This window comes from Triturus cristatus, chromosome 3_1 (assembly GCF_964204655.1).
Source record: "Triturus cristatus chromosome 3_1, aTriCri1.1, whole genome shotgun sequence".
Lineage (NCBI taxonomy): Eukaryota > Metazoa > Chordata > Amphibia > Caudata > Salamandridae > Triturus > Triturus cristatus.
In genome coordinates, this window is record NC_140583.1 from 1,036,705,214 (window position 1) to 1,036,732,365 (window position 27,152).

Below are 27,152 nucleotides of genomic sequence, written 5' to 3' on the forward strand. Positions count from 1 at the left end.
TCGTCAAGGCCTGCATCTGAGGGTCCCCGGAGGAAGGTGGGTCATCCACGGAAAAGACCGTGAGAGTCAGCGGACCATCCACATCTCCCAGGTCACCTGGCCTGGCACCTGGCCCTCTGGCGCAACAGCAGCACCTCATCCAATGACATTCTCTGCCACATGGACTTGCTGGTCACAGTCTGACCAATGATGACCAACACTGTGCCCTGGACTCTGATGACTTCCAATGCCAAGGATACTATCTCCCCCTGTGAACTTTGGATTCTATTCCCCCGGTAGAGCACCTAATTGCATCTATCAAACCACTTACCCCACCGCAAATAAATATATCACTTTGGACATTAGACGTTCCTGTCATTTTGCATTATTCAACGACATATGTGTGTGGAAATGTCAAACTATGCCTGAGTGTTGAACTAACTCCAGCCATCCATACCCTGGGATCAGAGTCTGGTACAGGACACACATGGGTCACAAGGTATCATTCAATGTAGGCATGGAGCACAACACTCACCTGTGATGGCCTCTGGCTGCTGAGGGGGTGCTTGCTAAACTGTGCGGAGAGACCTATTTGGGAGACTATCATCAAGGCGTAGAGGTCATGGCTCATGTGGAGGTTCCCGGGGAGGGAGTCTCAGGTATGTGTGGCCAGGTGGGAGAACAATGTCCTGTATGCTGGAGTACGGTGGATGTGAAGAATGGTGGCCAGGGCAAGGTTGGATGCACGGAGATGGCCCAATGGGATCTAGGATGACAGAGTACAAGGTTGGTTGGGTTCGGGGTTGTGGACTGCCTCCTGAGTGTGGGTGGGGAGTGTGGAGGTCATCCTACAGCAGACAGTGATCCATTGCAGCTATCTATGGTGGACGGTGAGGTGGCTGGGGCGCAGGGTGTTGAATCTGAGGTGTGCAGATGCACCCTGGAAGTGGACCAGTTTCCTGGGAGTTTGGATGTACTTGCTCCGTAGAGGGCAGGGCAGTATTTGACACGCATGTTGTCATGGACCTGGGGGATGGTCTGTCTTTTCTTGGAGTGGATCTATCTGTGGATCATGTGCATAATGCAAGGGCATTGCAGCATGAGGTACAGATGGTGTGGACTAGCATGGCATATGTGAGCGAGCCAAACATGATGCACACCATCTTGTGTGTGTGGCCACTGGGTGCTTGTGCAGGGCTCTTGCGGGTGGGACACAGGCACTTGACCCAGATGGAAGGGGACAATCCTCAGATGATCACCTCAGTCCTGTACATGTCCAGCCTCAGGTGGCTCGTGTTCAGCCATTCATCAATGGATCTCATGCATACTTTAATGATGGAACTGCCAATGTCTGTGTCTTTGTTGAGGGTGAGGAGCACCTGGCTGTCAATGGCATACGAGCTGATGATGAGGTGCTGTGCGCATGTGATGGTGGAGAGGGGGGTCCTGGACACTCTGTAGATTGACATGCTGAGAGATGATACCTGTGCCATGTCCCAGACGATGACACCATACTACATGCTGAAGCCTTGAGTCCCACTCCCATGCCCTTGCTGGGCTACAGAACCTGTGGGGAGTATTAGGGAGGTGACCTGGTTGGTGTGACAGGGCCTGGAAGGCGGGGCAGCGCAGTGTAGGCAGTTGGAGTTGCACACTCAGCATGCAAAGGTGTCGTGTGTGTGCCCAGGGTATGTCTGACAGCAGGCGTTAGATGTGCGGATGGACATAGCTTGGAGTGTGGCTGATACATCAGATTGTAGGACAGGATGGTGATGCAATGTGCAGCTTGCATGTGCTGATGGTCCAGCCTTTGGCACCGCGTGGTGGCAACAGTGGCATAGACAAGCTGAGGATAGCCAAATGAATGGGTGGAGGGAGGAAGTGAGGAGCATCTTGGAGGCGTGTGTGTTGCCAAATCTGGATACTCTGTGGGCCCTTGCTGCAGGGGCTGCAGCAGCAGGCGGCATCTCCTTGCAAAATGACAGAATTTGCACACATAGACTAGGATGTCAGAAGGACAACTGCAACAGGCGCGTGTGTAAAGTAAGGAGTGTCCAGTGTCACATGGCACACCCAGAGACAATGCATGCACAATCACCAAAGAAGCATGACACCGGATCAGGAAACTGAAGGCCGACCTGCGCACAGGAGACACACCCTCAGCAGCTGTTGATGGCCCATTGTGTGGACCAACATGCCAAAAAACATACACGACCATGTACTTTATGCCCAATAGGGAGCCTAATCCATGAGCAACTGCATGCATGTTGCTAAACTACACATGGACTCCTATGCATAATCTTCCACAACTATGCCAGATATGCCGCATGCAAAGTGACAAGAGACCTGCATTGACAGAGATGAGGCACCTTGGAGTGTGACAAACACCTTTATTACTCAGCCTCACACTAAGGGAAATGCATCAATTGGAACAGACTCACAGGTCATTTGGCTGACCATGTGTGACCTACACTGGACACCCCCTTCAACACACAGATGTGTAAATCCTACTGAGCTGGCACACAAGTGAAGGGGTTGAGCCTAACACCCCTTGCTGCACACGGAGAGTCTACAATTCCCCATTGAGCCTCATATGGGGATGTCCCACACTATGTCCACCATTAACATCCCGTATGTTCCTGAGGGACGTTATACACACATTGATGCCTTCATCAGAATCCACAATCCATTACAGATGACTGTCAGGAAGGGTGACTATCAATTCATGGGAGCCATGCAACACGTCATGTGGCCCATGGTGAGTCGACATGTATGCATGGTAACACAACATGCACAGGAGCAGTCCCCACATATCACAAACACATACCACCCACAAAATGCCTTGCTGCACTCCTTACCCCAAATGACTTTTCACCATGTCTGTGCATGTAACTCTGATCCAGCACACGTTGTAATACTCATGAGGAATAGCAGGAGGGCAATGATGACATGTGCAGACAACAGCCGCAAGAACCTGTGGAGGCCAGACACACAACAAGTCAGCGAAGAGCTAGTAATCCTCAGACATGTATATGTACTCTACAGGAATGATGTTGTCACCATGCCCTTAATAAATTTAGTGTCCCAGCTAATATGTGTGGAATGACATCATCACTTGAATGACACATCAGAACACACCTCCAAGTCACTTAGCACACAGTCAGCTCGACACACACATTGCAACACATGCCACACAAGGCTCAAAGTGTGCACACTCAGACACAGGGACTCACCATCATGAGAAGAAGTTGCGGATAAGCTGACTCCGGATGTCCTCATCCTCATCCTCACTTGCCCCGTGCCCGAGCTCTTCATCCTTAACGGGTGGATGATCCTGCTCATCCGGATCAAGGATGAGTGGCACGGCCTTCTCCGCTGCCATGTTGTGCAGCATGCAGCACACAATGAAGATTTTGCAGACCTTCACCGGGGCATATGGGAGGACGCCGCCGGTCTTGTGGAGGCACCAGAATCTGCTCTTCAGGAGTCCAAACGTCCTCTCAATCACGCGCCCCGTCTGCCCATGGGTGTCGTTGTACCAGTGTTCTGCGGCTGTTCTGGGGTTGCGGAGAGGCGTCATCAACCATGGCATGTTGGGATAGCCAGAGTCCCCTACATGGAAACATCATGTGAAGAAGTGGGTCAGGAGATGCCGTAAGATACAAAGATAGCACTGAACACAGGACTAACAGAGTATACCCACCAACAAGACATGCTCGTTCCGCGTGCAGCTGCAGCATCATTTCTGGCACCCTGCTACGCCTCATGATGTATGCATCCTGTGCGGACCCTGGAAAACATGCACAGACATGGGAAATCAGCATGTTAGCAAGACACACCACAAGGGCATTAATGGAGTGGTAATGTTTTCTGTTTCTATAGGCTAACTCCTGTGCCTGTTTTGGTACCAAAGCCACATGTGTCCCATCAATGGCCCCAATTACATGAGGCATCCCTAGCAGGGCATAGAACTCACCCTTGACACCTGTCAACTGCTCACGAGTGGGAAAATGGATGAATTCATCCAGGTGCACCAACATGGCTTCTATAACATCATGCAGGACACGGCTGAACATTGTCTGGGACATGCCACCGACATCAGCTATGGTCAATTGAAACGTGCCGGTGGCAAACAAATGTAGGGCTGCCATCACCTTCATCTTGGGGGTCAGAGCTGTAGGATACCTGTGTTGTGGTTGGAGGTGTGGTGCAAGCCGGCGGGTCAAGTCCTCTATCAACTCTTGCGAGAAGCGGTATCTGCATATGCAGTCATGTTCACGCATGGCATCCAGGTCTGGCATTCGTCTGGGGAGAGGCGGTGCCCTGCAGAGATTTGGAAGGAATAACAAAGAGTGAGTACATTATCACACCAATGTCACTGAGGTGAGCACATGTTCAACAGCTAATACACATCTGCTTAATACAGAGTCTGTGCTGTGCAATACATCCAGGACAGCTGGGCCAGCCAGGTGATACTCCTACGAAGAGCCAGCCACAATAGTTGCATGGCAATGTTGACGTGACATGCCATTAAAATAGCTGTGGGCCAGTGTAAGTGACAAGCCAGACACATTACATGAGTGACAGACATCCACATATCAGCATTTGAAGGATGTCATCTCATACAGACAGCTGGCGGGAGTCTAGACGCACAGGTCACATGTCATCTGGAAAAGGACAGATAACACACATTTCCATGAAGGGGTACATGTCAAAAACTGATGACACAGACATTGAGAGAACACAGATATTGCCTCATGTCAGGAAGTCATCTTCGAACCATCATGACACATGTAACATGTGAGTCCACATGTGGCATGATGTGCGTATATGTGTGTCATGTACATATGCACACAGACACATGTTGGATGCTGCAACAGCAGATGGAGTTGACGCAACACCAACGGAAAGCTCATGGGAACACATGACACACACATGACATAGTCACATCGTGGCACGCTGGGAGTCACATGTCAGGTGTAATTATCCGTGTACCTGGCATCAGGTGACAGTTGTGGGTGTTGCTGACTGTGCCATACCAGTGATGCAGTGCTTGACATGTGTGTCGTACATGCACACATGTGCAAAGTGTGAAGGGGAAGTGTGCCATGTAGTGCCCCATCACACATGACATGTGTAAACAGCTCATCACACATCTATTGTGCCACAACATGAGGAGACATGTGCCACATCACTGCCTGATACACCTAGGCCCTGCACATGAAGGACTGCACTGACAATGACTTGATGTACAGCCTTGTGCGAGTCTGACACCTCCATTCCTTTCGTGTGCGCCTCCTATCACCAGTGTAAGCAGTGAAACGCAGTACACACGCTCTGAGGGCGTGTGTAGGGCCCGTACTCACGCGTGAGTACCTGCCGTACACGCGTGAGTACGTGCCTATCACTATAGTTGTGTTACTGTAGGTCCGAGTGATATGGCACGTACTCACGCGTGTACGGCCCGTACACGCGTGAGTACGTGCTGTATCAGTAGGCCCTACGGTACCCCCAACTATAGTGATAGGCACGTACTAACGCGTGTACGGGCCGTACACGTGTGAGTACGTGCCGTATCACTTTGCCCTACGGTGCCCCCAACTATAGCGATAGGCACGTACTCACGCGTGTACGGCCCGTACACGCGTGAGTACATGCCGTATCACTCGGACCTACAGTAACACGACTATAGTGATAGGCACGTACTCACGCGTGTACGGGCTGTACACGCGTGAGTACGTGCCGTATCACTAGGCCTTACGGTACTCCCAACTATAGTGATAGGCACGTACTCACGCGTGTACAGGCCATACACGCGTGAGTACATGCCTATCACTATAGTTGGGGGTACCGTAGGGCCTAGCGATACGGCACGTACTCACGCATGTACGGCCCGTACACGCGTGAGTACGTGCCGTATCACTAGGCCCTATGGTACTCCCAACTATAGTGATAGGCACGTACTCACGCGTGTGCGGGCCGTACACGCATGAGTACGTGCCGTATCACTAGGCCCTACGGTACCCCCAACTATAGTGATAGGCACATACACATGCGTGTACGGCCCGTACACGCGTGAGTACATGCCGTATCACTCGGACCTACAGTAACACGACTATAGTGATAGGCACGTACTAACGCGTGTACGGGCCGTACACGCGTGAATACGTGCTGTATCACTAGGCCCTACGGTACCCCCAACTATAGTGATAGGCACGTACTCACGCATGTATGGGCCGTACATGCGTGAGTACGGCCCGTATCACTGCAGTGATGGTGCCCTAGGGGTACGTGTGAAACGCACCGTACCTGTGTGGGGATTTAAGAATTACAATGGGGACACATGAGGGACAAGTATTAGGGCCTAAATGCATGCTGGTTGTCATGGATACCGAGTTTCAAGTTCAAAATTTTACATCATGTGGTCTGGAAAAAGCAGTTGGCCACATTATACATTGTTGCAAAGTGGTTGTTGACTTGACATGATGCTGCAAAATCGAAAGATGCAAAGGCTGTCACTGGTGTATGTTTAAAGGGATTGGAGGAAACGTAGGATGCAAATGAGTCTGACCAATCACTCTGTACTCCTGTAAATGAAATAGGCCAGCAAGGCAGATATAAGGCAGGCTGAACCCATGAGAGGGCACTTGCCTGCACAACATGTCAGTCAATACCACTGCTGCTGTATTGTCTCCCTCTGGCACCATGTCAAGGACTGTGGAGAGGGCCCAGCCTTTCACCCAGGAGGAGAACGAGGCCCTGCTGGATGTGATCCTCCCACAGTACCCCAGGCTGTATGGTCGACCAGGGGAGCAGTTGAGTGCTGACTCCACTACCTTTGCCTGTGCACCTTTATTGTGTCTGGCACTTCTGGCATTGTGGCCAGGTGTGACAGACATGCAATGTTGGTTGGAGTGGGTCCCAGGGGTGGGGGGATGGCTTATGTCTCTCATGCAGGGCTTGATGTAGTTCATGTGTGCACTCCTCACTTGCATTGTGCTTACTGTGACATTCACTGCATAGTGCATGGCACATTCCGCCAGCCTAATCCTCTTGGGCATTCTTGTTCTATTGTCCTGCGGTGATTCAGTGGTCACCCCGGTGTGACAGGTGACTGCACCCACAGATGTGTGTGAGAGTTGAGTGGAGCTGTGGTGAGAGTGGTAAGAGTGTCCAAATGATGTGTACGCCCCCTGGACATTGATGTGTGTGAATGTTTCTTGTCATATGGGTGAGTGTCTATGTGGAGTGTTGCACTACAGCTGCATGGAGGAGGCAACTGCTCAATCCATCTGATGTGTGAAGTAAGCCGTGCTGTGTGTCTGACTTGCTGAGCTATCCCCACACCTGTGACCCCCCCTGGCAAGTGGCACATGTGCAGAGTGAGGTTTGCCTCCGCTGTTGCCAATGGCAGGTGATTGATGTGTGCCTGTGTGTGTCTGTGTACTCTGCTGAGGTTTTGTCAGTGGCCTGGGGCATGTGACTGCTTTGCGATGCTGTCCATCATCTTTGTGTTGCTTGGGATGCACAGTGTGTGCCATGATCAGGGATTGTTTTGCACCCCTCATGCCACCTGTGTACTTACTATGCCATGTAGTGCATTGGTGCGTCCCCAGTGGAAAAAGTCCCTATGACTAAGGTGCTATTACTTGCCAGCATACTATGCCCTGTTCAACAAATCTAAGATGTTCAAATGTGTGTCTCTGTGACATGGTGCAGGTGTAGTGATGTTGTCCAACTTTGTCATCCACACAGGTATCCCCCTACCACAAGGGGAAGATCTAGAAGGATGCCGTCAAGGCCGTGCAATCGGTGGAGGGTCGCAGTTGGCGCCTGCCACAAGTGAGGAAGAGATGGCAGGACATCCGGTGCTGGACCCGGAGGATCGCCCGGGTCATGCTGAAGGACTCACCTCCTTGCAAGCATGGCGGGCGCCGGCGCCTGACCCACCAGATGCGGCGTGTCCTGGCGGTGGTCTTCCCTGTCCTGGATAGGCGGATACAGGAGTTACAGCAGCAGGAAGGGGGTAGGTACATGTGTGTTTGTTGTGTGTCGCCAGCTTTTGGAGCTGCTCAGTCGCCTGGATACACTGCCAGGCTATATATGTGCAGTGCATATCCTGTACCCCAAAGTCAACCCCTCCTTGACAAGTGTTACCTGGTCTGTGTGTTATCACTATTGCACATGGTCATCTAGGCTGCCAGTTTATCAAGGTGCACACTGCTTTCAGCATCATGTGTGGGGGTGGTCTACCTGTGCCCTGTCCTGTTCAGTCATTTGGGGGTGCATAATTGTTGGCACTGATGCTGAGTCCCAACATAGGAGTGTGAGGGTTCAAATGAACAGACTTGCTGCATGCATTACCAATGTTGTGGCCTCAGACATGATGTGCATGAGTGGGACATATGCATAGTGCCGGGACGGTTGCTCCTGTAACAGTCAGCTCATTCCAGGACCATGGAACTGTGTGCACACTACAGTCCCCTGACACAGCCTGCCCTCCTACTCATGTGTGTCATCCAACACTGTGCACATTCATTGTGGGTTCATCATGGCTCTGCCTCTGTGGCATTGTTCCCTGGCCTAGGTAGTAGTTTTAACATGTGTGATACATTTGCCCACTGGACAGGGATACATCAGTTTGCTTGTGCATACTCACACTGGGCAGTGCCTGTGTGGCTATTCACAACAATCTGTTGATGTTTGTTTGTGACCAATATGTTTTGGCAGCCCTACAAGGTGATGTCGTGTTAATGAAGCTAGTTTTCAAGCACAGTTATTGTAACCCTGAATAAGAGGTTTCACTTCTTGATCGGTATCAGTCACATTGACTCAGGTATGGGTGGGTGTGTGCGGGAGGGGCGTACATGTTCAACCCTGATGTTTCATTGCCAGTTCTGACTTGTGTGTGATGATTCGCAGTACAGAAAGTCATCGTGCAGTGCCCCCGTGATGTTGGCCAGTGCTTAATGTTCGTGCTTCATTGCCTGTGTCAGTTTTTGACAATCATGTATCCTGCTTGTACATTTTTGCCACCTGTGTGTGGTTCAGATGCTACACAGTTGTGACTTTGTGTGCTGACATCTGTGGGTACATTCTGGCTTGCCATGAGGGGGAACCCACAGTACAGCTAGGCTTTTTTGCTAAACAATTGCAGGCCCATTAGCTTATGCATTGTCCTGGGTGTGGACATGTGTGCCACTCCAGATGACAGTCAGTAGGTCATATGTGAAGCCAACTGTGTGATCAGGTGACGGACAGCCATGTGACAAATGACATTATTCAAGTTGTTACTCAGAGAAAATGTCCATTGGCACTCACTACACCTGTCAACATGTCTCAATGTTTCATATGCTTGACCTTGTTGTTTGGTTGTGAAGGACAATGATGTGCCTGCATGACAGATGTATCCCAAGGAAGTGCACAAGACACCACCCTTACACTTTCCAGGGACAGGCTGGCACATTTTAAAGTAAGGCACAGTTTGAACAAAACTTGTTTGGCGTTCATACATATACATGTTCCCACAGTGTGCTAGCGTTTGGGTTAGTCCTTGGTTGTTGCTGATACCAACTTACGAGTGTCAAGTCATCCAGACCACCCTGGTGCCATGTATGTGTACTTACTGATACGCCATTTCAGCCTAACAGTGGCTGATTTGAATGAGTCTGGCAGCTCAGACAATGACTGTGTACATGTAGTTTGGTGTGCACCGCCTTGTGTGACTTCTGCTATACAGACACATGTGTTGTGTTCACAGAGTGCCACATACACACATGCTAGACATGTCCATTGTGATTCTCCAGGAGTCACAATGTATTTCTTTGCGGTGTCAAAAGTACTCACAGGTCTCTGAGTGTGGGGACACCTTCTGCATTGGCATGTGGTGTTTGGCCTTGGTTGCGACAATACTGTTTGTTTCACAGTGAACAAGAGGTGGCATGCCTTCATAGTCTTGCTGTGCTCAACTGATACCAGGCACTAGCTTCTCATGATCTTGTGATTTCAAGTTATTTGCTGTTGTGTCCTAATTTACATTGTTTCCAAGTGGCATGGTGGGTCAACCAACTGGGGAGTGCAGGGCTTACATATGTGGGGAGTATCCTAGATGTTACTCATGATGCCTTTCCTGATATGCAATATTGCCTATTTTGTTTGGGCTCATGTGTCACATGTATACAGGTGACTGATTTTTTCCTGTCTCTTCACCTTGCCCACAGCATCATCGGAGGACACCGAGGGAGACACCGGCACGGACGTGGAGGAGGGATCGAGCAGTGGTGCCACCACTGCTGAGGAGTCGGTGGAATCTAGTGGCACGGAGGGCGAGGGGAGTGAGGCGGAGGACCTGCCCAGTACCAACACTGACTACGAGGCAGACGGGTCCGAGACTGAGCTCCCAGAGGGGGCGGAGGCTGCTCCCACAGCTGAAAGCAGCAGTACATCTCTCGCCGCCCCTTCCATTCCCATCACCGCCCTCCCACTTGCTTGGGTCCCTTCTGTCCGTGCTAGGCCACACCACGTCTCCTTCGTGCCAGGCACCGCACCCCCTGCCCCTGTCCCCCCTGCTGCCCTCACTGCCGAGTCTGTGGACATTCAGCGGCAGATGCAAGCTGGGCAGACATCGATCCTGACTGTCCTCCATAGCCACACCAGACTGCTGACCCAGATGGTGTCGTACATGGAGGGCATGTCATCAGCGATGTCTGACCAACGGATGTTGCTGATGTCCCTGGACTCGTCACTGATGGCAGTAGTGAGTCACCTGCAGCGCTTCATCCCCCCCCTACCCCTGCCCCATCCACAAGTCCCACACCCATGGCTGTCCCAAGCACACCAAGACATCCACACACACGCACCCCACCAGACACAAGCAGCACACCACCACATAAGGGCAAGCGCACACGTCCTGACACGCACACTCAGGGGGAAGCAGGCACACCCACTGGGTCTGGGGCACACAGGCAGGCACGCAGCCACAGTCCTCGTCCACATGACTCACTCCCCCTCCGATGTCACTCCCCTTGGCTCCCCTGCCCAGATTCGGAGAAGGAGGCCTACTTTGCTGGGCTGGGCCTCAGCCCCACTAGTTCACCTGGACGCAAACGGTCAAGGCACTCCACGGGTAGGGGAGTTAAGTCCCCCAGCCCGTCCACCACCTCCCCCAGTAGCGCTGCAACCCATCCCTCCGACCCCCCCCCCCCTCCTTGGGGCCTGTTGTTTCTGCGGGTGCAGGGGAGATGCTTGAAGAACTGGCAGAAGTGTGCAGCGCCGAGCTCGCCTCCACCTTTGGCGCTGCCCCACCCCCTGTGGTGGAGTCGTCCGTCCCTGCACCCACCACACCTACCCTTCCCCCTCCTGTCCCTGCGGTGCCTGGTCCTTCCCCACATGATGCCCCCCCCAGTCGACGACACAGTCTTGTGATGTCCATGCAAGCTAGGGGAGGCGCATGGCCATGTGTCCCCCCCCAAGGACTGATGATATGGACTGGCCATTGGCCTTTGTGAATAGTCTCGTTTACACATTATTATTTTCATGCTGAATAAAGCATTTTCTTTTTCGTTTGAAAAGTCTTGCATTTCAGGTATTGATGTTGATGCTGATGCTACAGGAGTTGGGGTTGTGGGCATGTGTTATGTTTCAGGGAAATGTTGTAGTCTGCTGCACATGGAGTGGAACCTGGTATCTGCGTGCCATCACAAGGTCTCTGCAAAGATTCTTTGTCGTGTATGCTCTTTGTGTTTGGAGACATTGTCCCAAGGAGTGTTCCTTCCTCTGTGGCACTTCACATCTCCCCTGCAGAGAGTTGCACAATTGTTGTGTTGCCCTGTGTCTACATTTCCTTTGTTGGTGATGGATCCCTTCAACTCTGGCCATGCCTGCTCAGCAATGTGTCCGGCTGCATCATCTGTGCCATCCTTGGTACTCACTGTACTTGTGTATAGAGTATTTTGCCATGCCTTCATGGATAAATTGTCCCTTTTCCGCACTATGCATGTGTGTAATCTCAGCTTAGTACACATATGGTACTTGTTCTGCTGGGTATTTGAACACCTGACTCACAATTGTGGCCATTGTATCTGTGGGAACTCCACCCTATTCCTTCCATGACAGACAACATCTTGGTGGCTAGCCCAGCACCTGAACATTCCTATCAGTCCTGGGATGTGCGTGACAGTGTGTGTTCTCTTTGGCTCTCTTAGTTTATTAGGCAGTGACATGACTATACAGTCTTGTGGCATGATCTCAGTGTGTGTATTGTGCTGCATCTGCCAGGGGTGGGTATGCATGTGTTATTTGTCCTCACACCCACATGTGGTGTGTCATGCAGTGGGGGAAAGACATCCATCCTCCTGGGAGTGGGACACTGCTGTCAGTGATGTGTTGTTATGGCACTATCATCATTGTCCAAAGTTAGGGATATGTACATTCACCCATGGAGTTGTGGTCATCTGATAATGATGTACACCCAACCATGTCTCTGTCCACTGCTGGGAGTCCTCTGCACCCACCCCCATGTCTCTGTCCGCTGCTGGGGGTCCTCTGCACCCACCCCATGTCTCTGTCCACTGCTGGGAGTGATGGGCACCCACCCCTCACATGTCCCTGTCCACTGCTGAGAGTCCTCTGCACCCACCCCCATGTCTCTGTCCACTGCTGGGAATCCTCTGCACCCACCCCATGTCTCTGTCCACTGCTGGGAGTGATGGGCACCCACCCCTCACATGTCCCTGTCCACTGCTGGGAGTCCTCTGCACCCACCCCCATGTCTCTGTCCACTGCTGGGAGTCCTCTGCACCCACCCCCATGTCTCTGTCCACTGCTGGGAGTCCTCTGCACCCACCCCCATGTCTCTGTCCGCTGCTGGGGGTCCTCTGCACCCACCCCCATGTCTCTGTCCACTGGTGGGAGTCCTCTGCACCCACCCCCATGTCCCTGTCCACTGCTGGGAGTCCTCTGCACCCACCCACCCACCCACTTGCGCCCTTGCTGTGGTACACTGCTGTCCTGAGCATACACCATTCCCAATTTACAGCTGATGTGCTGCACCAAGCCGTACACCTACATCCGTGGCATGTGTACGCCTTGTATCCATCATGTAATGGGGCTGTAGGGGTACGCGTGGTACGGCCCGTACCCATGCTCTGGGGGTGTGGGGACGGGCTGTACCACCATAGTGGTGGTGACGTAGGGGTATGCGTGGTACGGCCCATACCCATGCTCTGGGGGCGTGGGTACGGGCCGTACCACCATAGTGGCGGTGACATAGGGGTACGCGTGGTATGGCCCGTACACATGCTCTGGGGGCGTGGGTACAAGCCGTACCACCATAGTGGCGGTGACGTAGGGGTACACGTGGTACGGCCTGTACTCATGCTCTGGGGGCATGGGTACGGGCCGTACCACCATAGTGGCGGTGACGTAGAGGTACGCATGGTACGGCCCTTACCCACGCTCTGGGGAGCGTGGGTACGGACCGTACCACCATTGTGGCGGTGACGTAGGGGTACGTGTGGTACAGCCCGTACCCACGCTCTGGGGGGCGTGGGTACGGTCCGTACCACCATTGTAGTGGTGATGTAGGGGTACGCGTCTACGGACCGTACCCATGCTCTGGGAGCGTGGGTACTGTTCGTACACGCGTTCCCCTACATCACCACTACAATGGTGGTACGGCCCGTACCCATGCTCTGAGGGGCGTGGGTACATCCCGTACCACCATTGTGGTGGTGACGGGTACGCGTCCACGTCCACTTCCGCTGTGGCGGGACATGGGATTGGTGGACACGCCCCCCGAAGTAACCAGACCATGGAGGTAATTACTGTGCAGGATGTATTAGTATTTTGTGGGGTGTGGGTTATGTTTCCTGCCCCTTGCACCCCCCCCTTTGCCCCTGGGGGTTGTTCTGACCTTCTGCGGCGGTTTCTGATCACGAGGTCGTAGGCTATGAGGGCCGGGATGACGCGTAGGTTGGGGTCCATCGCTGTCCGTCACGTACCGGTGCTCCTTGTTCGTGTCGTCCTCAATTTCCCGGCAGTTTTTGGCTCCCGTAAAAAATGCTATGTGCGGAGTGACATCGGCACGAATCGTACTTGCTGGTCCGTAAAACGCTGCCTGACTCCGTCCGGACGTCGCGTATGCGCCGTCCAGAATCAGATTTGTATGTATTTTTTTGCCGGTCGGTGTTTTTTACGACTCGTACGGAAATGGTATTTCTGTGCGAATCGTATTGCGAGTTTGTAAGGTGTTTTTCCAGGGTACGAGTCGGACGGAGAAAACGCTCCATACGACCATTTGTACCCGGGTTTTACAGGATCGGAATCGGCACCATAATGTTAAAATAAACTAAACAGATACATATAAAAAATAATATATATACTTACTCCAGTGAATGCAACAGTAGGGAAAGTGTTGGATAGCGTAGGGGTAAAAATTACGACAGTAGGGAAAGTGTTGGATAGCATAGGGATAAAAAGTAGTATTCCCACTCCAAAGAGTGCGACAGTAAGAAAAGTGCTGGATAGCGTAGGGGTAAAAATTACTATTCCCACTCCAAAGAGTGCAACAGTAGGGAAAGTGTTGGATAGCATAGGGGTAAAAATTACTATTCCCACTCCAGTGAGTGCAACAGTAGGGAAAGTGTTGGATAGCGTAGGGGTAAATATTACTATTCCCACTCCAAAGAGTGCAACAGTAGGGAAAGTGTTGGATAGTGTAGGGATACAAATTACTATTCCCACTCCAGAGAGCGCAACAGTAGGGAAAGTGTTGGATAGCGTAGGGGTAAAAATTACTATTCCCACTCCAGTGAGTGCAACAGTAGGGAAAGTGTTGGATAGCGTAGGGGTAAAATTTACTATTCCCACTCAAAAGAGTGCAAAAGTAGGGAAAGCATTTGATAGCGTAGGGGTTAAAAATAACGCACTTATAAAATAAATAATTTTTGTAATTAAATAATGATTTATTAATAAATTAACAATAAATTATTTAAAAATAGCAATAAATAAAAACTAATAATTACTTTAATACCATTAAATTACTCTTTACCCTATTCCTCAATAAACACACAAACCACTCCACATAAAATTTTACATAATTAATATAATTATCAATTTATCCATTAATATAGATTAATTACCAATTAATATTTAAGCAACAATAAATTAATTAGCGATACCAATAAATGATAAGTAATTAAATGTGATTACCAATTAATAATTAATTAACAGTTAATTAATGATCAATACCAATAAATATGAATTAAAAATTAATTACCAATTAATAATTAACAATCAATTAATTATCAATACCCAAAAATTAAATTAATAATGACTTAATTACAATTAATTACTTCCCACCCTATTCCCCTATTAACCCATAACCCGCTCCAATATTAAATTAATACAATTGATATAATTAGCAATTAATAAATTAATACAAATTAATTACCAATTAATAATTAAGTAACAATAAATTAATTATCAATACCAATAAATAAAAATTAATAACTACTTAATTACAATTAAATTACTTCCCACTCTATTCCCATATAAACCCACAACCCGCTACAGAACTAAAACGCAAAATGTAATTAAAAATAATTAACAATTCCTAAAAATTATTATTAATTTACTATAATTAAATTACTTCCCACCCTATTCCCCTATAAACCCACAACCCGCTATGGTACTAAAACGCATAATTTACTTTAAAAACAATGACTAACTTCTAAATAAATTATACATATATTTAAAAAAAACTGGTTCCAATATAGCCCCCGCAGTGTGGAAGGGCACTTCGGGGGTCTATAGTCTATAGTGGATTTTAATTTACCTTCCTCAGTTGATTCTTCCCCTAATACAGCTTGTCGTGCTGAAGTTATCCCACAAATTAAAATTAAAGAGGTTGAAAATGCCATCTTTATGCTCATACCTAATAAAGCGCCGGGCCTGGACAAAATCCCAGGCGACCTTTTTAGGTCTGAACCTACGGTATGGGCTCCTTACCTATGTGTCCTTTTTAACTCCATCTTGTACGGCGCAGATCCGCCAGTAACCTGGTGTGGTGCTGAGATAGTGCCTATTCACAAAAAAGGTTGTCCTTTACAGCCCTCGAATTATCGCCCGATAAGTCTAATTGATACGACTCAAAAACTATTCGGGCGCATAATTTTGAACAGATTACAGGCCTGGGAAGAAGAAAATAACGTTTTAAGCACTTTGCAGGCCGGCTTTAGGAAGGGTACTTCAACCCTTGATCAGATATTTCGTCTCCAGGTTATATTCTGGAAGACTGTGAGTGTAGAGGGTGGCAGCCTCTACCTCATTTTTGTTGATCTAAGGTCAGCATTTGATCTGGTTCCGAGAGAAAAGCTCTGGGCCGTTCTGCAAATGCTCAATGTTCCCCCCTATCTCTTGGATGTTCTGAAGAATTTACACAAGACCAACTTCGCTCAGGTTAGATGTGGGAAGTATGGTGAACTCTCCGAACGCTTCCCTGTTAGCCGAGGAGTCCGACAAGGATGCGTGTTAGCGCCTACGTTGTTTTGCCTATACATCAATGGACTTATAAAACACCTTTTAGCCCTAAAAGATATTGATGTCCCTAGGCTCGCCTCGGGCAAGGTTCCTGCCCTAATGTTCGCTGACGACACTTTGTTGTTGTCACGCACTCCTATGGGAATCCAGCGAATTTTAGATGGCTTTGTTGACTTCTGTAGTGACAAGGGTCTTGAGATCAACCTAGCCAAAACGAAATTTATGATCCTCAATCCTCCTAAACGTACTCGCCCCAGCCCAGTTCTGAATGGTATCCCCCTTGAAAGGGTGAAAACGTTCACTTACTTGGGGATTACACTCCAAGAAGATCTGGGCTGGGGAGGTCAGGTGGTTAATTCCACACTCAAGTTGACCCAAACAATAGGAGGTATTGCTAGATTGTTTAGCGGCACGGTTTTCAAACCAGCGGCTCCAGTGGTAGAAATCTTTAAAACCCAAGCCAGACCTGCCTCAACCTATGGAGCAGAACTATGGGGTCATTCCAAAATAGATAGTCTATCGAGGGTCGAAAACTCCTTTATTAGGAAATTATTAAGTTTACCCCCTAGTACCCCGTTGGTCCCAATTAGACTAGATTTGGGACTGCTTCCTATTGAAGAGGTGGTGGCGTCCCGGCCTGTCCACTATTGGAAGAGATTATGGTCTAACCCAGACCTGGAAATTTTTAGAGATGAATTTCTGGAACTCTGGCCCACACTTAAACATATGAAGATTCCCTGGTTAACCCACGTTAGGGATACTTGTTCCAAGATTGGTCGCCAGGAACTCTGGGATACCCCAGAAGGTTCCTGTCTATCTGTTTCTAAAACCAATCTTGCTGAAGAATTAAGATACTTCCATCTAACACGCTTGCACATGAATCCAAATATAGGCAGGCTGACTGAACAGTTTCTTCAGATTAAACCGAATTATGGGAGGGAGTTATTTTTGGATTTGATTTTCCCCCCCGTTGCCAGGAAATTATATGTTCAATTTAGAATGGGTACCCTACCACTCAGGTCCTTTACTTCTAGATGGGACACCAATAAAAGCATTTCATGCCCAGCATGTGGCTACAAATTGGAGGATGAAATCCATATGTTCTTTGTTTGCCCAGCGTACCTTACCCACAGGAAACGTTGGGTAAAATCAATTTGTAGGAATCTTGGTTTTAGAGACTGCGCTAATGCCCTGCGAGTTTTAAAATACGACACCCATCCCCCAATTGTGTTCGCAGTTTCACGTTTTTTAAATGCTGTATGGTTTCAGCGTAGGAAATTTTCCACCAATTATTAATAATGTGAATATTTTAAACTGATTATTTTATTCTGTTTTGGTGGTTAAAATGTGATCTGCTTTTTGATATATAATTGCTGTATTGTATTTTTGCTTTTATGGCCTTTGTGGCCGAAATAAAGTTTTTGAATGAATGAAAAAAAAACAGTACAATACTTAACAAAAAATCTAGAACACATAAATATAAAATACATACTAAAATACATAACACTAATATAAACACCGATATTATTAACATCAATAATTTTGCTATCTATATTACTAACTTTGTTATTATTATCATGAAATCTGTTTATTGGCATTTCTTAATTTAAGACAAAATACATTGTACATTTTAAGATCCGGCTGACTAACATTTGATATAGCCTCAATGGTACATCTCTAGTCATGTGTACATTAATGAATGGGAGCGGGTTCTACACCTAATCTCTAAAAAAAAGAAGAATATTGCGGGCCTCTCAACTGAAACCATTAACACAACGTCCCCTTCGTTATCTTGTCGCTGAGGGGCCTCCCCAAGGCAAGCCGCTAGTATTTCGCCCGCTCATCCCCTCCGTGCTCCCATAAACAGTTAATTAACCATAAGGAAATGGGGCAGAACAACAAATGCCCAGATAAAACAACAGCAGCAGATTCTGGCCTTCGCTTTAGCATCCCCTTATTCTGTCCCTTGCTCCGACCCCCCCACCGTCCCCGAGCCCCTTGTACAGGCTGTTTGATCGCTATCATCTCCATTCCCTTGTGCCCCACCTAAGCAACCAGACCCTTAATACAACACATCACGCCTCACCCCCAGACTGACTGTCGCCCCGCCCCCCACTAAGGGCGCCCCCATCTCGCTCCCCGCAGGACCCCACGGTGTCCCCGTCCAGTCGCGTCATGGCGTGTAAGAGTGCCTCCCATTGACTCGCTATTGGTGTCCGCCTGAGGCCTAGTGTTTCCTCCTGCAAGAGGGCCGTGCCCTCTGCCCTTGCCTACACCAGCAGTGAACCCCGCCACGCTCGCGCATGGGGGGGTTCCGCTGCCTTCCAGCGCTTTGTGATCAATCGCTTCGCCACCACCAGACCCAGGTCGAGAAACCTAGATGCGACTTTCGTGGAGGGAGTTCTGTGAAAAAGGTGCAACAAGTAGACCGGCCATTCAAACGGGAGTCAACGGCCCGTACATGCAGCGAGCGCTCCATGAACCGTCCGCCAGTACGAATCCAGCGCGGGACAGCTCCACAACATGTGGACCAGCCCAGCATCCAGTTCCCCGCAGCGAGGACAGCCCGCGTCTGCGCGATGGAAATACCGATTGATGGAGTCTGGTGTGAGATACGCCCTATGGAGAATAAAGTATTGTATTTGGTGAAATCGCATGTTCCTGGGGATCTTCGTCGGGCCCTGCAGCGCCCTATCCCACTCCTTGTCGGCCATGGGCCGGGCCAAGTCCGTTTCCCATTTACGGCGCAGCGGGGCTAGACTAATCACCGCATGTGTGCGCAGAGAAGCTGCGAACCACCGGATCATGTGCCTCCCGCGCCCCATGACATGGAGGTATTGCATCGTGAGATGCTGTTCTGGTTCCTCTCTGAGATCACCCCACCGACTCGTCAGCGTCGCTATCAATGAGCGGTGACAAAGAAAGTGGCCAGGCGGAAACCCTGTCTCCTCCGCCAGCGAGGCGAATGATTACTAACTTGGTTATTAACAAAAACGATATTTCTTACCTTCTATTCGATATTCTGGTCATCGATATTCTTGATGTCGATATTCTGTCCCTACGATATTAAAACTCAATATTTATGTAGGTCGATATTAAAAACTTGATATTTTGTCTGTGCACCATTTAGGGTATAAGATGAAGTGTAATGTCAGTTCGGGCATGAGGCTGGGGTGGTATACACATGAATGTGTTATGTGCACTTATTTATATTTGCATTTCTTTATATATAAAAACATGCAGCAGCAATCTAGAATAAAGGTTGGTTAGATGGCTCAATGAAATACCCGTTCAGTAATAATTTACATTTAGATACTGTTGATGTACTTCTAATGGGAACAGAAAATCAATTCCACAATTTAAGTAAATGTTTTGTAGACAAGGACTCAAACTCAAATCCAAGACTGATAGCAGATGTGGAAAAGTATCGTTAAGATGGAAGAAAACAAACAATCAGAAAGAGGAAAAAAAATCATGAAAATAGGGTGAAAAAAATGGTTCCCGTTTTTTGGATTATTTTTAAAATGGGTGGACATCTAAGCAACCGAACAGGAAAGAGAGGCAGAGAGTTGAGCTTTAAGGTCAGTGAAAAAAGAAGAAACCAGAACCTAAAAGCGAAGATAATGAAGGATAACAGCATAGTATAAAGGCAGAATAGTGGAGGTCCCAGAAGAGAACCCTGAGGGACAGCAAAGTGGTGTGAATTATCAGTGGGCTGGAGATGAGAGAGTGCAAATAAGATTCTTTGGTTTATGTTATAGGGCAGACACATTGGGGTGAAGAGAGAGGAAAACAAAAGAGATGGTCAGGTGATTTGTGCTACCACAATACATGTTCGATATGGTGCAGCACCTCCCTGTGATAGCCTGATAGTAGCCAAGCTTCATGATGTGTAGTTCAAGATTTGAAAGGTTTAGGAGAAGCCAAAGAGTTGAGTCTAGTGGGAAAAAACAGCCGATAGAAGCGATGGAACTTTATTAGGAGAAAGGATATGGAAATGAGATTCATAAGGGAGAACATTGAAAGTCTCTGATACCATTTGCAGGAACTTCCCTTACGCGGAAGAATATATATGTGGCGAGGAACACGGACATAGCTGTACCCACCCATATCCCGATACTTTAATCTCTTTAGTTGTTTTAACATTATTCATGCCCTGGCCACAGACATTGTGGCATCTCAACTCATCTCTAATAAAACGTTACTACATAACACTTAAGCTATTTTCTTCTGATAGGTGAGTAATAATCTTATCACAAAATCGTTATAATGGAATTAGTTACATAGGTTTATACAGACATTACAAGAATTCCATATAGTACAATATTACGAATAGGCCTTGGGAATTATGAGTGGCATCTTAATTCAGATGGGGCCAGTAAGAGGAGATAATGGCTCATGAGAATTATGAAATCCGTGTGGGAATAGGGTCTGGAATTACTGTTTCCAACAGGAATTCCTCATTTCTAATGGGACTTCAGGGTGCAATTTGTAATGGCCTAGATTATCACCACCTCCAGAGTCCCGGGGTCAATTTCTATGCCACTGGTAAGTGTTTATTTCCTGCAGGGCCTGTCTGCCCTCCACACTAAGATCCACTTCTCCAGGCTGCAAAACACTCCTGAAAAAATGGTTATGGATGTGTCAATTCTCATGATCTACAGCAGACTTATAGCACTGGTATTTCAGCTGTCCTTTTCTTTTTGAGGACCACGGACAATATTGCTTCTCTTCATCTTAATCTATTTCATGTTTTGGTGCAGCTGTCATTTTTCCGGCGCATGAGAATGACAAGTCCTTAGCATTATTATAACACTGAAGACTGCACACTTTCCCCAGACACTCTATGGATTGCTTTCGTATGTGTCTTTGTTTATCCACTGCACCTATACCGGATGCTGTTTCTATGGAAACCCTTTCCTTTGAGGCCCTACGCTGTGAACACCTTCATTTTTATGTTTCCACACTGCACCTTTAATGTGGCAGTTCATTAATGTGTCTGGAATGTATTTTGATTGAATAATATCTTTGCCATTGTCTCCCTGGAATAAATACCATGTAATTGTGCTAACACCAATTAAATAAATCTCAGATTTATGTCTGCTTTGTGTAAACTTAAATGACCTACCCCTCAGCTAATATCCTTGTCAACCTCCCACTGAGGTGTCCTTACGTCGGAATTGTAGGACAAAGGATAAAAAAAAGAGAGAGAAAAAGAATGGAGCTAGTATGGCACCAGAGCATCACTATTACAACTTCTATATATTCAAGCACAGAACGTGGATGCTTATACTTCAGAGTTCTGATTGGCTTGCAGCTTGCAGTTACACATTTAATGAAGATAAAGGTTAAACACTGTGAATCCATGTCACTTCTGTCAGCCGGCTCCTTAGCGGCCACAGATGCATGAGCGCCAGAGAATGCCGTAGGGAACTGGAAAGATTACAGACCTTGCAGTTGTGGTGAAGCTGAATCCATCCCCCATAGCCGTATTTCTGTAGAGAGACACAAAAAGCGTTGCAAATGAAGTACAGTTTGGGTGGAAGGATAAAGCACAGCAAGATTCGATTCATAAATCATATCGAGGATTTTATCATTTGGATACACGGCAAGGTTTGCCCTGGCGTAAATGAAAACACAGACTTAAACCAATTAATAGTGTCAATTGTAGACTAAACTTGCATTGTTGTTTGCGTGTTCACTTCCCTCAAGATGTCGGCCGGTGACCTGTGAAAGATCTGCAGATGAGACACATTTAAAGAGACATCACATTCATCAAGGCTGCTCTTCCAAGACTGTCGGTTGACCCCAGCCCCGGTAGCACTCTAACTCTCTCCGTCTCTACAGTGCGCCTAATGCGTCCAACGGGCAACCTTGAGAGTGCAGCAAAGCGGGCTCTCTGGTCCAATCAAAACCTCCGTTGCTCTAAGCATCCCATCAGGGCCGGCACCACATTCATGACTGCAACTACACGGTGCAACTAATCTCTGGAGTGCATCGCCTATGATGTCATTTGACCTCTGATGCCACTCTGGTCCCTAGCTGACCTGCTCCTCTGCTCGTGATCCCTAACACTGCTCTATGGCCCACCACTACTCCAAGCTCTATTCCTTGATCCTATCTCCCCCTTAGCTACCTGCCCCACACTGGGCAGCAGAATGACAGTGAAGCAGCAGAGTTGGACGCCTTCTTCTGACTTGAATCCCTTGTGCTCAGGCATGGGTCTGGTCTGGGCTCTGGCAGCTGATGTTGAACCTTTCAGAACTAATGTTATTGAGTAAGGGTAGGGGGTGTAGCAAAGGAGCTGGAAGTTAAGCTTTCTGTCTGTGTGGACTGCCTGTGTGTGGGTCAGTCTGTGATGTCAGGGCATGTGGTGGTCAGAATATGCAACTGCTATGGGTGGAAACCTGCTTGGGGTCTATGAATGAGGTATCTGAATTGTGTAGAGACATTGTTTGCAATCTGTATGCATATGTGTGGGACTATGTGTGCCCTGGTCCTTATGTGTGAGGACTATGTTTGGGGTCTATGTGTGTGGGTTCTTTGAGTTTCTGTGTGTGTATGGCTTGGCTCTGCGTACAGGGCTTTGTACACATAGGGTCTTTCTTGGTGGACTCTGTGTGGATGGGTCAGTGTTTTGGAATCTCCTGACCAGGTTGTGTGTTTATGGAGATTTGTGTTCAGGGAATCTGTTTGAAGAGGTTCAGCATTCGAAAGTATGTCGGGTGAGTTGAAAGGAGATACTATGCAGAGGGTATGTGTGTGTGAGAGAGGGTAAATATGTAGGATCTGTATGTGTGTGTTTGGTGTGTGAGTGAGTGTGTGTATGTGAAGACTATGCAAGAGATAGTTTAAGTGAGGGAGAGTCTGTAGGGGAGATGTGTCTGGTGAGGAGTCTGTATTTGAGATAGGTCTGTGTGTGCCATGGACCTTTCAGTGAGGTTTGTGTGTGTTTGGGGAATCTGTGAGTTTGTGTCCGGGGTGGGGCTTGTGTTCATGTGAGTCTGGAGAAAGGTCTGTGACTGTAAAGGTATTTTTAGTATGAATGTGACTGCTGCAGGAAGGTTGATCTGTGTGTAGGATGATTATCACTATTTATTTCCGGTGGTTATTATTGAGTGTTAAAAGTTGTGCGGATCTTAACTCCATATTTTTTAAGTTCTCAAGATGGGAAACAGTAGCAACGTGGGCAGACCTATGCGTGTACAACATCACAAGCACTACCACGCTTGCCTTAACCATGCATATGCCTTAACCATGCATATGGAAGGTTAAGGCATTACGTAGTCTACCTGCTACCTGGAATGGGTGGGAGCAGGAAGGATCGGGAGAGGAGGCAGGATGCAGTAAGGTAAGTGGGGCTGGGGCCCGGTTTTGGGGTGGGGAGTAGTTTTTAAGGGTTGAGGGGTAGTTTTCAGGGTTGGGGGTGTTGGGGTTGTTTTCAGGGCTTGGGGGGGGGGGGGTCGGGGAGAGTTTTAGGGCTTAGGGGAGTGTGAGGTCGTTTTTAGGGCTGGGGGCCAGGAAAGTTTTTAGGGCTTGAGGGAGGGGGTTGGTTTTCAGGAGGGAGGAGGTAGTTTTAGGTCTCAGGGCAGGGGTCGGGGTGTTGCACTCACCTGAAATGTCTTAACCATACATATGTTTTTTACATACATGCCTTAACAACGCAGATTTCATTGTAAATGCATGCGTGGTAAAGTCATATGCGTGGTTAAGACTTGCGTGGTCAAGACCGCGTGGAACTGGCAGGTGTGGTAAATGCATGTGTGGTTCCATCACACAACCCTCAAGATTCTTGAAATATGAACAGTAACTTCAGCAGACATTTAGCGTTAAGGGAAACCATATCCAGTGTTGAGTGAGTCTGTACAGGCCCGCTGGTGGTCTGTCACCACTCAACAGCAGTCCTATTCCCAAGTATCATGCCTCAATCTCTCAGCAAAAATCCTGAACACTGTCATCTGCCCACCCCACATCTAAGCAGTATTATTATATCCCTTTTGGCACCCTGGCCCCTTCATGCATCTGAGTTACCGCTTCTAACCCTGCAGCATCTACTGCCAACTGAATATTCCCTGCTGCTTCCCATCATTCAGGCCGCCACCATGTTGTCTTTCTCCTTCATTCATCTCTACCTGTGCAGGTACGGTTTGCTGCTGACTGCTTCAATTACCCAAATACAGGAAGCACTGACACAGGATGTCTTGCCACAGGATAACTCAATACAGGTAATCCGGACCAGCAGCAGAGCTGGACCAGTTTTACTTTGTCTTAAACTTAGTTGAGTGAATATCCCAGATTGCTGGTTTGCTCTCTGTTGGTATCAATAACCAAAAAGCATTGGCTATGCGAGAGCTATTGGCTCTGGCAATGTGTTTTAGCTATGTTGTACACCAGTGTGTAAGCTGTTCAGCATAGATAAACAGTGGTGTGGTGTATGGTTGGGTAGAATGGAGTGGGGTATACTGGGGTAGAGTGGAATGGGGTAGATTGGAGTAGTGTGGAGTGGAGTAGACTGTGGTACCGTGGAGTGGGGTAGGTTGGTTTACAGTAGCATGGAGTGGGGTAGATTGGTTTACAGTAGAGTGGGATCGATTGGGGTAGCATAGAGTTGGGCAGGTTGGTTGGGAATGGAGTGGGGTAGAATGGGCTAGATTGAAGTGGGGTATATTGGGGTAGAGTGAAGTAGACTGGAGGGGGTAGGTTGGGTAGATGTAGATGTACTGGTGTAGAGTGGGATAGACTGATTGAAGAAGAGTGGGGTAGATTGGAGTGGGCTAGATTAGAGAAGGTTAGCTTGTAGTGGGGTGGGGTAGAATGTAATGGAATGGGGTAGATTGTTCTGGAGTGAGGTAGATTGAAGTGGAGTAGAGTAGATTTGAATAGATTGGGGTAAATAAGAGTAGATTTAGGGGGATTACATTAGATATGAGTGCAGTAGATTGGAGTATATTGGGGTAGATTAGAAAAGTGTAAACTGGGAAAGAGTGGACTGAGGTGGATTGTTGTGGATCGGAGAGGAGTGGGGTGGGGTGAAGTGGGACAGATTGGAGAGGAGTGGGGTACTTGGAGTGGGGTAGATTGGGTGTATTAGAACAGGGTAGATTGGAATGGAGTGGGATATGTTGGAGTGGAGTGGAGTGGGGTAGATTGCAGTGGAGCAGGGTACTTTGCGTGGGGTAGATTGAGTGGATTAGAGTTGGGTAGATTGGAATGGAGTGGGGTAGAGTGGAGTGAGGTAGACTGGGGTAGATTAGAGTAGGGAAGTTTGACGTGAGGTAGAGTGGAGTAGATTGAAGTGAAGTAGATTGTAATGGAGTAGATTGGGCTATACTTGGAGCTGGGTAAATTGGAGTGGGGAGGCATAGATTGGCGTGAGGTGGAGTAGATTGTAGTGGAGTGGGATATATTAGAGTGGAATGGCGTGGGGTAGATTGGAGTGGAGTGGGGTGGGGTGGATTGGGTAGATAGAAGTAGATTTGGGTGGATTTGCAGTAGATAGGAGTGCTGTAGATTGGGTAGATTTGGGGTAGAGTGGAGTGAGGTATATTGGAGTAGAATGGAATGGGGTACATTGGGGAAGAGTGGAGTGGGGTGGATGGGGTAAATGGGAGTGGAGTGGGGTGGGGCAAATTTAAGTGGAATGGGGTACTTGGAGTGGGGTAGACTGGGTGTATTAGAGTAGGGTAAATTGGGATGGAGGGGGTAGGTTGGAGTGGAGTGGGGTCGATTGGAGTGGAGCGGGGTACTTAGGGTGGGGTAGATTGGATTGGAGAGGGTAAGAGTGGAGTGGGGTAGATGGGTTGATTGGAGTGGGGCAGTTTGAAGTGGGGTAGATTGGAGTGGAGTGGAGCAGGGTAGGTTGGAGTGGGGAGGAGTATAGTGGAGTGGAGTATATTAAAGTGAAATAGATTGAAGTTGAGAAGACTGAGCTAGACTTGTGTAGGGTAGATTGGGGTGGAGTGGGTTAGATTGGAGCGGAGTGTGGTAGATTGGAGTGGAATAGATTGGAGTGAAGTGGAGCATGGAAGATTGGGGTAGAGAGGAGTGGGTTAGATTGGAGAGGAGTGAGATAGATTGGGTCGATTGGTGTAGTGTGGCAATAGGGGCTAGTAAACATGCATTCCAAGTTTACTCAGAATACAAAGCCTGACCTCTGTCATGGAATGCACAGAAAATTAGACAAGAAAAGAATAAAATTAAAAGGCCTGTTTACTAATAACGAGAACTCTCTGGAGAGATCAAGTCAAGCTGGACAGCCTAAAACAACAGCAAACAACAGAGCCAGCTAGAAAAGATGCACTCTGTAGAGTGGCTCAACAAAAAGGAAAAAGTAGGTCCCAAAAGTGCGAGCAGTGTAAGGAGACAAGTACTTGGAAACTTACTCATGGTAAGTAACTCCAAGCCCATTAACTGTAAACAAAATGTATCCAAGAGACATCGCATGTGCTGTCTACGCGAGACCTAAAAAAGGATCAAATAGAGTCCTACAGAATTTTTCCCTTCTATCTCTGTTAGATGCCAAAGTTAAGATCTATGCAAAACTGCTTCTAAAAGAACTTGATTGTTGGGCTACAGAGAAGAGTTTCATTCCCTTCCTTCAAACAGGATTTGCAAAAGGCTGATGTATTGATGAC

General features: G+C 48.1%; 1 protein-coding gene across 1 annotated transcript in view; it reads right to left on the bottom strand.

Moving 5' to 3' along the window:
• ACMSD (aminocarboxymuconate semialdehyde decarboxylase) overlaps positions 1-27,152 on the bottom strand; it is a 646,933-nt gene that overhangs the window by 421,502 nt on the left and 198,279 nt on the right. The window contains exon 2 of the mRNA XM_085645777.1: positions 21,969-22,013. Coding sequence (XP_085501903.1) covers positions 21,969-22,013 — 45 coding nt within the window. The remainder of the gene's footprint in view (positions 1-21,968; positions 22,014-27,152) is intronic.